Source organism: Mauremys mutica, chromosome 1, assembly GCF_020497125.1.
Source record: "Mauremys mutica isolate MM-2020 ecotype Southern chromosome 1, ASM2049712v1, whole genome shotgun sequence".
Taxonomy (NCBI): domain Eukaryota; kingdom Metazoa; phylum Chordata; order Testudines; family Geoemydidae; genus Mauremys; species Mauremys mutica.
In genome coordinates this window covers 15,423,404-15,439,350 of record NC_059072.1, presented here as the reverse complement: position 1 = coordinate 15,439,350, position 15,947 = coordinate 15,423,404, and the positions used below count along the sequence as shown (strand labels likewise).

The window sequence follows — 15,947 nt, the reverse complement described above, 5'->3', positions numbered from 1 at the left end:
CCTTCCTAAGTGCAGGACTCTGCACTTGTCCTTGTTGAACCTCAACAAATTTCTTTTGGCCCACTCCTCCAGTTTGTCTAGGTCACTCAGGACCCTATCCCTACCCTCCAGTGTATCTACCTCTCCCCCCAGGTTAGTGTCATCTGCAAACTTGCTGAGGGTGCAATTAATCCCATCATCCAGATCATTGATAAAGATGTTGAACAAAACTGGCCCCAGGACTGACCCCTGGGGCACTCCACTTGATACCAGCTGCCAACTAGACATTGAGCCGTTGATCACTACCCGTTGAGCCCAGCAATCTAGCCAGGTTTCTATTCACCTTATAGTCCATTCATCCAATCCATACTTTTTTAACTTGCTGGCAAGAATATTGTGGGAGATCGTATCAAAAGCTTTGCTAAAGTTACGATATATCACATCCACCGCTTTCCCCATATCCACAGAACCAGTTATCTCATCATAGAAAGCAGTCAGGTTGGTCAGGCATGATTTGCCCTTGGTTAATCCATGTTGACTGTTCCTATTCGTTCCTCTCCTCCAAGTGCTTCAAAATGCCTTTCCCATGTTTTCTCCCGGAAATGTCCCTCTCCTGCTCTGTGGGTCCTCAACTGGACAGTGATCCAGCTGTAGATTTTTGGCTTAGGCTGCATTCTGTGCACTGCCCCCTGTTCCCTTACCTTTTTCCAATGATGCCTAACTCTGGTTGTGCTACTCAGCTTGAGAACCACTGATGGTATGTTGGTTGGTCTGCTCGCTCTGAATCACAGGTGTCTAGTCACAGTAGGAGTATCTGCCATGGAGCTACAGATAGAATACTGGCTGGGGCTGCATTAGGAAGAGCAGAGCTGGTAGATATGCTGTTTGCAGCCCTTTGGGTACCAGCTCCTCAAGAAACTCACTTTTTTTCTTTTGTTTTTAAACCAGACTTTTAAAATATTTTTGTAAGAATTCTAGATGCTGTATTGTGTACAGCATATAGTGCCAAGAATATATAATTATACAATAAAATATTAATGTGCTTTACAAAAGTAGATAGCACATTCCCTACCCTAAAAACTTACAAATTGTTCATTAACAGACTCTTCTCTGAGGGATACTGTGTTACCCAGGATGCTAGTTGCCTTTTTGTACTGCTGCTACAAACTATACTTACCATTTCCAAGAATTTCCAACATCCCTCCATAATGTCAGTAGAGAAACAAAATGTCAGAAAGCATTATGTGTCTGTCCTTGATTTAAAAGGTCAGAAGAACAGCATCCTTCTAGAAAGTAGAATAAACAGTATATTTCAAATATATTTAGTCTTCATGGATAATTGTACTCATTTCAAGTCGTATAGTCTGAATTATTACATTGATATCCAAAACAGTAAGGTTAGACAAAGGTTGTTCTTTTATTTTAAAAGTGGTTTTTGTTTTTGTTTTGTTTTCTGTTCAAATAGATATCAACAGTTAACAACCACTTCCCCCATGAACTCTTTGCTACTGCATGCAAAACACTGTATTTGTGCACTTACCGATTAACGTGAACAGTTTCGCGCACCCATCATCAACTTTTTTGTAAATTTATTATTCAGTATTGCTCTTTGTAGGCTTTCTGAGTCTCTAGTTAGGATGAAGTGTTTTGGCATAAAAATAAAAAGGCAGTTTGTTTTTCAACTGAATGAAAATTGGTGTCAGAATAGCACTGCATTGCGCTGTGTATTGCTTACGAATGGGGCACATTTAAATTCTTTAGCTGAAGTTTGACCTTCTGACCCCCAACAGTACAGAAGGACTTAGTTAACCAAGATTTTGCTTGCTAGCATTCAAGTAGCTTTCATACTTGTAATTAAAAAGTACCCATTTAAAACTAAATATCAATAGATTAATTCAGGGTAATTTTATTTTTACAAAGCAGCTATACAGTAGTTAAAACACTATTACGCTTGATTTCAAGACAATTATGGATAATTTATTGTTGGCCAACTGGATTGTTAATATGTCCAGTAAAAGAGTTAATTTTGGTTTATTTGCATATTGCAATCCTATTGGTATTCTCCAACTTGCATGGCCTTCTAGGTTTTAAATTCTGGTAGACTTTGAATTCTAGAACAAGAGATAATGAAAGTTTCTGTTACGGGTTCTGAGTTCTCCTATTGTCTAATATTTCTTAATGTATTAGGGTTAAAATGACATTATGGATTGTGAAAACTATTGCCCATATGATATTGAAATTTTGAGCATTAGTTATTTTTAAGTCTAGAAATATTAGTTTTCTGCTTTAAGGTGAAAGCTCTGCATGTTTTATTTAAATTTAAACAGACCTCTTAAAAACTTTCTACTCCTTGGCTTGTCATTATCAGTAACAAGGTCAGTTTTGTTGAACTGAATGTTAGCATATCCCTGTTCCTGAGGATTTTACATTTCAGGATAAATCCCTCTGAGGGCTCTGCTTAGGTTATTGATCCTTTTTTGCTAAAGCAAGAAAACCCTTTGTTGAGAAGCATGAAAAGTCAGTGGCATAATTTGTTGTGATCATTCCCACTGTCTTGATTGATGGCAGTGAGAAAAGAGTTGACATCACCAGTCAATAATTTTGTGACTGTTGATCAGTATATGGGTAAGAGCATTGAACTATTTAGATCTTATGAATATATTTTAGTTAATTGAATTACGATTTGAAGTATGAGGTGGGCATTTTGTATCTTCTGTTACCTAAATTTACACATCCTTAAGCTGCCCCTTTGGCAAAATCCTATTTTCCAAGTACCCAAGATCTTTGGTTTTTTTACATTGCAATTTTAAAGATCTCTCATTTGCAGAAGCCACATATATAGCTTTAATTGAGATAGGTCTTTACATTGTAAGATCAGTATTTTGAAACCCCCCCGGGGACTAAGATATCCCAGAAATATCTCTTAAAAAAAGTACAAGTACAGGCCAGCCTAATGTTCTAATGGCAGTATAACACAGGGATCCAAAATCAGGATATGATTCAGTCTGGAGTACCTGCACCAAGAAGGTGGAGAGATGAAACAACACTGTGTGTCTGACTAGTGATTTTGTTTGACCTTGCTCAAAGCGCCGGGGATAGACTTCGCAGAATGCTTTGTCCATGAGGCCAGATCTTAGTGAGTGAAAGAGGAAATAGAGGACCCAGTTCAATATGCTTCCCCCTCCTCAAAAAAGGGAAGGTATATGAGACGTGGAAAATGATCAAATGAAAACAATTTGAATTAGAGCATGAATTTACAAAATATAGGTACCAGTAGATGGTGCTGTTGCACACTGTAAACTTGTATTTGTGTGTGTGAGAAATAGAATAGATCTCTTGCTGGTTGCCAGTTTCACAGTAATTGAGCTCAGGCTTTTCTTCACTATATTTTACCTATTTTGAAATACACACTCTTAATATTTTCCCCTCTAAAGAAACCTTTTGTGTCCTCTGATGGAACAGCAGCAATGTGCTCTAAGGCAGGGGTCCCATAGGGGGCTGCGAGCAGGTTTCAGGGGGACCGCCAAGCATGACCATCATTAGACTCTCTGCGGCTCAGTGCAGAAAGTCAGAGCCCTGCAGCAAGGGACTGCAGCCCAGGACTCTGAGCCCCACCATCCAGGGCTGAAGCCGAAGCCTGAGCAATTTTGCTTTGCGGTGCCCATGTGGTGTGGGGCCCAGAGCAGTTTACCTGCTTGCTACCCCTTAATGCTAGCCCTGACTTTTATATGTAGAAAAAACAGCTGTTGTGGCACAGCTGGACCATGGAGTTTTTATTGCAGGGGCAGAAAGAAAAAGGTTGGGACCCCTTGCTCTAAGGCTTAATTTTCCTCAAGTATGTTGGGTTTAAGGAGCTAAAATTAATTAACATTCAGGTACTTTAGATCTAAACAAAAAACTTCATGTTTTTTCCTTTTAAGAAAGAGGAATTGAGCAGCCAGGAAAAACAATAACCTCAAATAAAACAGAACCCAGCAAAAGCATTTCTTTTTGTTTGAGTATTTCAGCCTTCTCATGGAGTTAATGGATAATGTTGATAATGTGGTATTAATTAGCTGTGCCTAGTATCCTTGACTACCTGTCCCAGTAAGCTTTTAAAATGTAAATACTAGTTAGGTTATTGGTTAACAAGAGAGCGAATAAAAGCCATTAAGCATTTAACTGAAGTGTTTGTAATGTTTCACTGGGATTTCTATGCATCATTAAGAGTCAGCTTGGCTTTCTGAGGTGTAGAGTGCTGTGTACTGCGCAGTTGAGCTGAAAATTTAAATGGACAAGCTCCTGTCTCCTCTATGTGGATTTTAAAGATTTTCCTGGGAGACATTGTGCATTGTTTCTGCTCCACCCTTTGTTGTGCCACATGTGCTATTTACACTTGTTTTCTGTCTGGCTGCTGCCCTCTAATCCAGAAATAGCTGAACTTTAGTGGTGACATGATTCCTATGGATGTTTAATTTGTAAAGTACTTCCTTTGGGGGAGAAATGCTACATAAATGTAAATTAGTTTTAAATTACATAATTATCTTATTTTTTTAAAGCCTCAATACTTCAGTGTTCTGAGCACTCTGGCCACAGTTTAGTAAAACATATAAGCATGTGCTTAAATGTTTTGCAGGATCAGGGCCAAAGTGATCAGCACCTTGCAGATTGAGCCTTCCATGTGTTTTGATTTTAAAAACACTTAAACTACTTAACATCTTAAAATAATACATTTTAAAACTTAATCTAATAACAGTGTTTCTCTTCAGTTCTAGTAGTATAGGAGAACCAGCCTTCTTAAAGTGCAATCCTGAAAAACGATCAGTTTTCTCTTCACAACTGCTCACCTCTCTTGTCTGTAAATGATTTTAAGGCACCTTCTCTTCTTTACTGCTAGTCTATAGCCCTGGACTTGTTCTAGAGGTTCAGCTCCTAATATATCTTAAAATTGTTAGGCATAAAGGGAAGATTTTTTTTATTTTTTTTAAGTTGCTCTTCATAGTTTTGTGATTCCCAGGTTCTCTGGTTTCCAAAGCTTACCTTTGCAAGTGGGACTATATGACTGAACAGAGCATCCATTTTTTCAAAAGGGCTTACAGGAACTTGTTAGACTTTTAGAAACAGATCAAGTTCTGCGCTTAGGCCTGGTCTACGCTACGAGTTGATCTTGAATTTAGCAGCATTAAACCGAATTAACCCTGCACTCGTCCACACAACGAAGCCCTTTATTTCGATATAAAGGACTCTTAATATCAATATCTGTACTCCACCCCGATGAGGGGAGTAGTGCTGAATTCGGTATTGCCATCTCGAATTAGAGTTAGTGTGGCCACAATTTGACAGTATTGGCCTCCGGGAGCTGTCCCACAGTGCACCATTGTGACCGCTCTGGACAGCAATCTGAACTGGGATGCACTGGCCAGGTAGACAGGAAAAGCCCCGCAAACCTTTGAATTTCATTTCCTATTTGCCCAGCGTGGAGCGCTGATCAGCACAGATGACCATGCAGTCCCAGAATCAAAAGAGAGCTCCAGCATGGACCGTACAGGAGATACTGAATCTGATTTCTGTATGGGGAGATTCATCTGTTCTAACAGAACTCTGTTCCAAAAGACGAAATGCCAAAACATTTGAAAAAATCTCCAAGGCTATGATGGACAGAGGCCACAACAGGGAGTGTTGCGTGAAACTTAAGGAGCTGAGACAAGCGTACCAGAAAGCCAAAGAATCAAATGGACGCTCATGGAGGGAGGGGCAACTGACGACTGTAGCTATCCCACAGTTCCCGCACTCTGCAAAAATCATTTGAATTCTGGGCTGAACTCCCAAAGCCTGAAGGGTCAAAAACATTGTCGCAGGTGGTTCAGGGTATATGTCGTCAGTCTCCCTCTCCCCCCCCCCCCCCCCGTGAAAGCAAAGGGGAAAAAATAGTTTCTCAGCTTTTTTCAATGTCACCGTATGTCTACTGGGTGCTGCTGTCAGACGCGGTGCTGCAGCGCTACACAGCAGCATCCCCTTCCCTTCCCTTGAGGACGGCAGACGGTACAGTAGGACTGGTATCCGTCATCGTCGTCCCGTGAGTGCTCCTGGCTGGCCTCGGTGAGGTTGGCCAGGGGCGCCTGGGCAAAAATGGGAATGACTCCAGGTCATTCTCTTCTTTAAACTTTGTCTAATGGAGATTCACTCCTGTCTGGAATATCATGGCAGCTGGAGGCTGCCCTCCCCTCCCACCTTTGATCTCTGCTTGCAGAGGCAATAAAGTCAGTGTTGTTTCTTATTCATGCATTCTTTATTACTTCATCACACAAATGCGGGGATAACTGCCACGGTAGCCCAGGAGGGGTGGGGGAGAAGGGAAGCAACGGGTGGGGTTTTTGCAGGGGCATCACCTAGAATGGCATGCAGCTCACCATTTCTGTGGGATGTCTGGGGCTCCGACCCGGAGCAGCCATTTGCCTCTCTGGTTCTTTAGTAGGCTTGCCTGATATTCTAGGCAGGACTGACTCTCCATTACACAAAGCTTAAAGAAGAGAATGACCTGGGGAGTCATTCCCATTTTTGCCCATGTGCCCCCGACCGACCTCACCGAGGCCGGCCAGGGGCACCCATGACAGCAGCAGATGGTGCAGTATGACTGATAACCTCATTGTCAACTTGCAAAGCAGCAGACGGTACAGTAGAGCTGGTAACCGTCTTTACTAACTTGCAAAAGGCAAGGGGATGCTGCTGTGTAGCGCTGCAGTACCGCATCTGTCAGCAGCATCCAGTAGACATATGGTGACAGTGAAAAAAGGCTGAATTGGCTCCGTAGTTGCTGTGCAATGGCGTCTGCCCGGGCAATACAGGGAAAAGGGCGCAAAATGATTGTCTACCGTTGCTTTCACGGAGGGAGGAGTGACTGACGACATTTACCCAGAATCACCTGCGACACTGTTTTTGCCCCATCATGCATTGTGATCTCAACTCAGAATTCCAATGGGCAGGGGAGACTGCGGGAACTACGGGATAGCTACCCACAGTGCAACGCTCCGGAAATCGACGCTAGCCTTGGTACATGGACGCACACCACCGAATTAATGTGCTTAGTGTGGCTGCTTGCACTCAACTTTATACAATGTTTCCAAAAATCGATTTCTATAAAATCGGAATAATCCCGTAGTGTAGACATACCCTTATTTAGTGTTTGAAAGTGAAAGGAACAAGGAGAAAAAGATCAATCAAAATATAAACAGTACACTAAAACCACTAAAAAGTGAAAAGATGGGGAGAAAATAGTGACAGCAACACATGAGAATGGTAATGAGGGGAAGTAGTCAAGGAAAACTTAAAGGTAGAGTTTAACAATTTGTCAAATAAATGCTTATATATTGAGACTGAAAAAGGTGAATTTCTGCTACATTATTTAGCTTGTTTTTTTCCACAGCTGGTTACAGTATATGCATGATGGCCTTCTCTGGAGCTTTTCTTTTAATTAGTAGCACTGTTACAGCTGTTTGGATGTTAGTTTGCTTAACAGTATAGGATTTTTTGTCTCACTGGTATGTTTGTCTCTTAATGCATATTTCTGGTTATCTGTGGGAGTTGTCTGCACCCCTGCAGGAAATGCTATCATTTAGAATACTGACAGGCTTCTTAGTTTCCTTGTGAATTTCTCTTGCATATAGAAGTACATATTACTATAGAAGCTCTGCTCAGCGTTCCATAGTTAAGGTTGAGTTGAATTTTGCACTTAAAGCAGGAATATCTAAAGGAAATCAAATATTGTAATACAAAGTAGCAATATAACTAGTAAAAGTATAAGCCAGTACACTGTATATGTAACTATACATATATGCCCATAGTCATGAATTGTCCTTTCCGCACACAAATTGGTAGTTGTATGTATCTCTGTGGGCATAAATACATTTTTACATAACTTGAATTAGATCTGTGCTTTGTCCTCTCATTTTATACATGTGTGTAAATTTTATTTACAGGTTGGATTTGCTACCATTTTATGCAAGGCTGGTTGCCACATTGCATCCCTGTATGTCTGATGTAGCAGAGGATCTTTGTTCCATGCTGAAAGGCGATTTCAGATTTCATGTATGTTTGGTTTGTTTTACTGCATACAGATTAAGAAATCTGATATACCATCTTTTGGAAAAAAATGCTTGTTATAAATTATATTATTTTCACTAAAGCAAATGCTGACTCAAACATAACAGAATAGTCAGGTAGCTCTGAAGTCTTATTTTCTAATCATATTGCTTTGTTATAGTATGTTGGATTCATTTGTACATTGAATAACCTTTTTGTCAGACTGCATGTCACTTATTTATACACATTCATATAGGGTCTTCTTCAAGATCCAGTGTTAAACCACAATTAAACTTAGTTCAGATGGTAGCATGCCTTAGAAATTACATAAAAGCTAGGGCAGAAGCTTCAAAAACTAGAAATAATGTTATAGAATTTATAGTTCAGTTAAAATTGACATCGACCTGTATTAATAGCAGTTTGTTTGTTTTACAAAAAGATGTCTGCTATATATTGTGCTTTATCAGTCCTCCTACATCCATTTTGGAAAATGTCAAGAAAGGTAAATATTGGAATGTAAGAAGGTTAGAAATCTGAGAACATAGTTCTTCACAGTTATTTCTCAGTCTCGTTTCCTGCACTATATTTAAATTTGATTATAAAATTATGATGGACAACTGTTATTTTTTTCCAGTGTTCCCCCCTGAACTTTATTATGGATCACTCAAAATCTGTTTTCTCTAGTGGCATCAGTTAACAGAACAAATACATGGATTATTTAAATGTATGGTAGTTTTTTAAAACTAACTTAAGTTAATTATTGTTTATGCTAAAGCCAAAGCATCGGTTTGAATGTAGGGAGAATTCCATTATTTGCATTTTATTAAATAATATTTTGATTAGTGTCCATCAGTACATTTTAAAATGTTCTTTTAATGAAACGGTCATCACTTTGGTTAAGACAGTCCTGTTAACTCTACCAATTTGGTTTGAAGATTCCTGATTTTGTCTGCTCCCTTCAGAATACTAGCTATAGACTCTACCTATAGCATGCTACAGTCATATTGGGCAGGGTGATGTAGAATGTCACACTAGCCATGTTTCTAAGGCTATCAGTATTTTGGGGGACCATGTTCTTGGTAGGAAGGAAGTTCAGAGATGGAGACATTGAAGAGCCAGAGCAGAGATGATTGGGGGGGGGAGGTTTGTAGTGTTAGCCAAATTAGGGGAACAGGGGGAGTTTGAATGGAATAGTCAAATTAGAGGGGGAAGGTGGGGAGCCAGAGATAAGTGAAGACATAGTCGAGGGGACTCAGACTGGAAATTTCCAACTTTGTGAACTCTCAGCCTTAACAAGCATGCTAAATGAAAGGAATTATATTAGACATACATAAAAGGTACATATTTCTGAGACCGTAAAATTAAATGCATATATATTTCTCTCTTTATTTAGGTGAGAAAAAAGGACCAGATCAATATTGAAACAAAAAATAAAACTGTGAGATTTATTGGCGAGCTTGCCAAGTTTAAGATGTTCTCCAAAAATGACACCCTGCATTGTTTAAAGGTTAGTGTTGTTGAGACATGTAGTTAGAAAAGTACAGTACTTGTTTGTAATGCATAAGATCATCTTCCCACTCCCCTCCTCCACTTTGCTATTGTTAAAGATTTTATTATGTTGCATAAAGTATTTGAACCTTGATTTTCTTGTAACTTTTGGTTTTAAAAAAAAAAAGTTTTTGTTTTACAGTCACTTTAGAAACATCCCGGGAGTGTTTTAATCTCCCATAGTAAAATATCTATTACAATATACTTCCCTATTGGGATATGAGAAAATGACTTGCTGCTAATTGTTTTTCTCAGAAGGTAGTTGTAAACAGTCCCTAATCATCCATCCAAACTTCCTTGCAGAGCTGGAAATGAGCTTTCTGTTATTACTTTGTTTCTTATTACTTCTCCAATAAAAAGGAAACTTTTCAGTGAGCATTAGAGAGGCTGTTATGCCATCTCAGTAGGCAGGCATGTGTCATTTATTGAGGAAGAAGTAAATCATCTCAGAACATTGAGCTCCAGCTATTTAGTCCCAGATGCATATGTGGTATTAAGGTTAAGTCTGACTGTTTATCTTCACAATTGATTTTAACTCAGATTTTAAAAATAAAATAAAATAAGATGTTTAGGACATTGTAGATAGATTTGTGTTCAAGTAGCTTCCGGTGGTGGTGGTAATTTTTAGATTTAGTTAGTTATTAAAACTGAATTTGAAAAATCGGATAAACTAATAGTTTATGCAGTTTCTCTAGTAGCTGGTGAGTATCTGGATAGTACTATAAAATGCGAAGTCCTATTCTTGTACCTGTTGCTCAGCTTGAACAATAAAACTAGATTAGTTAATTTTATTTTGGGTAATCATGTGCTTGTACAATATTAAGTGTTAGTTTTCCAATCTAGCAGAGCAAATTTTAAAGCAGGTATGAATTATTTTTTTAAAATGTGCATTATCATTTTTTAAAATGTTATGAATTTTCTATAGTAGGTTTTGTAAACATCCTATTATTTAAAAGTACAAATCCTATATTTGGAACCTAAACCACCACTTTGGGAGTCACATGGGCAAGTCACATAGAATATCAGGGTTGAAAGGGACCTCAGGAGGTCATCTAGTCCAACCCCCTGGTCAAAGCAGGGCCAATCCCTAAACAGATTTTTGCCCTAGATGGCCCCCCTCAAGGATTGAACTCACAACCTTGGGTTTAGCAGGCCAATGCTCAAACCACATGAGAACCTTGCCAGTATCTTAGCACTCAAATTGAGATGAAATAGCATTTCAATGTTTTTTAAATAGTTTTATTAATAACTGTCTAGTTAATAAAATCATATTTATTAGTGTTCTTATGAGTGGAAAAAGAGGTTCAAAATGTGGTGACTGTGTGTATATTTACACAGATGCTTCTGTCAGATTTTTCTCATCACCATATTGAAATGGCATGTACTCTGCTGGAAACGTGTGGAAGATTCCTATTTAGATCACCAGAGTCTCACTTAAGAACAAGCGTTCTTTTGGTAAGATAAACTATAGCCATTTTGTTGTAGAAAATCATGTACTGAATTCAACTGTCATTGTCTTTTCTTTGTTTTGCAGTTTTGTCATACAACCTGGCAATAATGGCCATAACTACCGTAACATCAACTAATGCAAACTTTCATTAGATTTTATCCCTTACTATAATAACAGAGTTTACAAATAGTGTTCTTCATATAAAACACCACAAAAATCTTTAGAATTAATTTATTGTGATCTAAAGCAAAAAGGAAAGTTTTTTTTTTTCCCATATGAAATTGCTTCCACAAGCTCCTACTGAGTGCTGAGCTGTTCCGACCTTGGAGTCTTAGGCCTGGTCTACGCTGGGGGGTATTGACCTAAGATACGTAACTTCAGCTACGAGAATAGCGTAGCTGAAGTCGACATATCTTAGGTTGACTTACCTTGCGTCCTTACGGTGCGGGATCGACTGCTGCCGCTCCCCCATCGACTTCGCTTCCGCCTCTCGCCACGGTGGAGTACAGGAGTCGACGGCAGAGTGATCGGGGATCAATTTATTGCGTCTACACTAAATGCGATAAATAGACCCCCCAAAAGATTGATCACTATCCGTGGTGGGTAGTATAGACGTACCCTAAGAAGCAGTTAGAATCTCACCAAAGTCATTTGACTGAAGATCTCTAGGATGCAGAGATTGTAGCTATAAAGTGAGAAATGCAGGCTCCATTTCCATTCTGGTTTTTTTCCTGTGTGTCTGCTGTAGTTCTTTGAGCTGTTGAAACATGTTTTCTTGGATAATTTTGGTTTTTTGTATAGCTTAAAATTTAATTGCTGTTTAGAGCAATTCTAGGGCCCTACAAATTTCTATGCATCAGAGCAGAGACTGACTTTTAGAAGTAGGGTTTAAGTACTATCAAGAAATCTTTTCTGCCCAGCACATGCTGTTTTTAGGACAGGATTTTTCTTTCAGAGACTCTGGAATGTGTTTGTAGCTTATTCTTGAAGCCATAGTGGAGATAGACAGGTTTCTCACACTTTAACACTGTTACATCAGTCTGACTCTTTTGGCACATAACAGTTCCACTTTAGTGTCTGTATCTTTTATGATGTTGTGCTGACACAAACACTTAGCACTGCTCAGTGTTACAATGTAGACTTCAATGCCTTTTTGACCTATACAACCTGTTCAGTGCTGGCTGTGTTTTCATATTTCACCTGCAAGGATGGTGGCTTTCTGAATATCATGTTTATTGGAGAACTCAGTTACTTATAAATATCCTTGTGATTTACAGGAAAGATTTAGAGAGAATTTAGTTTATTGGAAGAAAAGGGGGTTGCATTTTAGTTAGAAGTGACAATACAGAGTCATGGGGAGAAGTCAGAGGATGAGACTGGAGGAATTAGAGTGGTCTGGGGACCCAGTAGCTAGGAGTTGAGAAGTAGTTTGGAATAAGTTAGTTCAGAGTTCATTAACAAGGAGAGCAACTTGTTAATTAGGGTGGAAGAAGGTTGTGGAAGTGATGGTCTCACTTAATAGAGTAACAAAATCTGAACTCTTAAATTTAAGAGAAAAGGATTAATGAAGATTGTGAAAGAGGGAATTGCAGTTGTTGAAATGGATATACTTAGAGCATGAAAAGAGATGTCACCAGAGGCAGTGTTGATGTGAGGACAAACGCTGGCAATGACCTAGAAATGGAGATAGATTAAGTTTTTACTTCCATGTTTCTGGTGTATAATTTTGAGTTCTAAGATGATGCCAAGATTTCAGGTCTGGAGAACAATTTTAAGGTCTGGTTAAAGACACCAAATAACTAAGTTGTACATGATACAAAGATTCAATGACAAAAATAATCAGTAGGAGGAAATAAGATTGAAGGCAGGAGCTGGGCAAGTAGACAGAGGGCAAATAGACCGAGTTGCGAGTTTGCCTTTGTTTATATAGGAGGTTAGACTAAATGTTATAATGATCCCTTCTAGCCTTCAGATCTATGCATCCAAGTTATGGGAGAAGTAGATGTATTTCGGTTTAGGTAATTTTAATACCCATTGATTTAAACCTTTCACTTGTAACATAACTGCATGTTTTCAGATTGTAACTTTTATCTACTGTTATAAACTACAACAGATTTGTTTGTTCAGCATTAACTTATCAAAAAGACTATTATATTGTCCAGTGAATCGGCTAACAAAACATATTACTATCTCTAAAGAAGTTTAGAACTCTTATGAAAAGCAGCCTTCTCTAAAGGCACTGTCTAATCAGGGTTTTCAGTCCAGGGTTTTAGCTCCTTAGTGCAAGGGGATAATTCTCGATTTTTCCTGTACCTCTTATCTCATCTACTATTTTGCAGAGGAAGGCAGGGCCTTCTCCTTTTCCTGGCTCTCCATTGACTCAGTCGCCAGAGTTTAGGGTCGCTGGTGACTTTCCCCACTGAGTGCTCAACAATGAGAACTGGAGTCAAAGTGCTGCTGCCTCTTGAGCCTTTCATGCAGTTGCAGCTTTGAATTTGATGCCCCTTGTTGTAGGGGTGCAGAAGTGAAAGGAAGGGGTGTGAGTGAGAGAGAGTGCGATGTTTTGGGTATCACCCAAACAGATAAGGAGTTCTGTCACTGCCTTCCCCATAACCTTGGGTGCCTTTATATTGTGCAGATTTGTTTCAAATCCCTGACATCAATAGCCTGCCCACAAGCACAAGGTCTCAACCTGGCTTCCACCAGCTTAGTTTCCTTGCAGGGTGACATCAACAGTCCTTCCAGGCTTGAGTCTCCTCTCATCCATCCTCTGAGTTCTTAACTATCAGACACTCTGACTTTCCCTTCTGTTTCATAATTCCTGAAGGTGTGCAATCAGCCCTCCAGTTACCAGCTCACTTTCGCACCCACACTGCACACAGTTAACACACCACAGACCTGCTTGATAGAAATAAACAAAAAGTTTATTTAATAGAAAACACACAGATTTGAAGATGAAATAGTAAGGGAAGTTATCATATACAAGTTACACAGAAAATAAACATAAAGAAGTAACTTCAGATTTACACATCTATGTTAGATAAAATCCCTTTTCTAATACAAGTTACCTATTTCCTTTGAACAGTTTTTCCCAGAGTATCCTCTAGACATAGTTGGGATCCATCCTTCACAGAGAGCCTCCTGCTTTCAAGACTGTCCCTCAGGTTCTGGATGCCAAATCTCAGACACAAGCTTGCTTTTAAAAATGCTTTTTTCCTCTTTTTTTTTTTTTTTCCCCCTTCCTTAGTCCATGGTGACTTGTGTATTCAGTGTGTGGAAATCCTCTGTTAATATGAGAGCTGGGATGTTTGAATGTCTTTCCATTTACTTTCGTGGTCCACCATTGTCTCTTCCTGGCTGGACCAGGATCATTACTTGGAACTGGTTTTATGTAAACACCTGGAGGTGCCTCTTCTTGCTGTGAGGTATAGTTGAAATTGTAGTACAGATTACAAACACAGTTTTCTGTATGCATAAATACATAGATTCATAACCACAGTGTGTGTGTGTGTGTATATCTCATAATGACCATCAAGTTCAGAACATTACAAACTTTTGTAAAATACCTTACTAGATACACTTTTATAATATAATAATACAGTGTTACTGGTTGGTTCAGCTGTTCATTTCTGGGGTTTAAAACTTCTGTTCTCCCCTTGGGGTGTCTGTAGCTGATTATCAAAGTGGGTATTTGCTATATACCTGTATGTGATTCCAGTTCAAGCCCAGATCCATTAATTTAAAAAATAATGTATTTGCATAGTATGATCGCTTTTCTGTATCTTATGCTCAGCAGTAAAATGTGTCCACTTCCCCAATCTGGTATATGTGCTTGGAAAACAAAATGGGTCTTTTATCCTTTGAAAGAAATTTCTCTTGCTATATTGCATCACTTGTAGTTAGTACAAGTTTACAAGTCAAGATAAATAAAATACACCTTTTGCCCAAATACACCTTTCTTGACTGCTCACCTTTGGTCTTGTCTGTGCTACAAAAATTCCCCATTGTTAGCTGTTCCCATTGGTAACACATACTGTATCAATACTGAATGTGGTTTCACTGTAAGCATTGCCAAGGACAACCCATGTTCACCATTTCAGAAACCGTGGTTAAAATCTGCTCAGAATTGCAGGTGAGTAATTTTCCATTGTTGTACACAGGGGGGCCTTGATGTGGGAAGTTGCAGATGGCAGAGAAGCATTTGAAACATCTCATGAATTGGAAATATAGCAGATTAAGTAGATGTATCCACTACAAGCTCTAGTACTGCCTTACAGTAAACACAAAAATCCAATTTTTTACTTAAATAGTATTATACAAATTGGATTGTAGGCTTATGTTAGCAGTAAAGGTGAACTGTGAAAAGGATTACTATCAGAACAAATAATTTGGGGCCACCACAAGGGAAAATCTAATCGGGTTTAAAGCCTTTCTTAGCAGTATCTAATATGTAGAATTGTGGCCTCTTGAGTTCTGATGGATATTTTTTAGCCTTAAGCTTTTCCTGCTGAGCATAAATTTTGTAATAAAGTCTCCAACTAGCTGTGTCTTACAATGATTGGCAGTCACACTGCAGCTAACTGGATCATTTCCTACCAACCACATACAAGGATCCAGGTGGAAAATTGAAATGAGAGCAAGTTCTTGGAAATCATAGGACTAGATTTTAAAAAAATCTGAGTAGTGATAACGTAACCCACACACCTCCTGGGTGTGGTGTTCTGTTCCATCTAGTGGCAGCAAGACCAGTTAAAGGGCTTGGCTACGCTTGAAAGTTGCAGCGCTGGGAGTTACAGCGCTGGTCATGCAGCTGTGCAGGAACAGCGCTGGTGTGTGGCCACACTCAGAGCTACCAGCGCTGGTTTGTGGCCAGATTTGCAGCATTTACAGCGCTGTTGGGAGTGCTGCATTA

General features: G+C 39.2%; 1 protein-coding gene across 1 annotated transcript in view; it reads left to right on the top strand.

The window, feature by feature from the left end:
- The window catches only part of UPF2 (UPF2 regulator of nonsense mediated mRNA decay), a 140,508-nt gene that overhangs the window by 45,523 nt on the left and 79,038 nt on the right, over nucleotides 1-15,947 (top strand). The window contains 3 exon segments of the mRNA XM_044982034.1: nucleotides 7,935-8,043; nucleotides 9,431-9,544; nucleotides 10,924-11,040. Coding sequence (XP_044837969.1) covers nucleotides 7,935-8,043; nucleotides 9,431-9,544; nucleotides 10,924-11,040 — 340 coding nt within the window.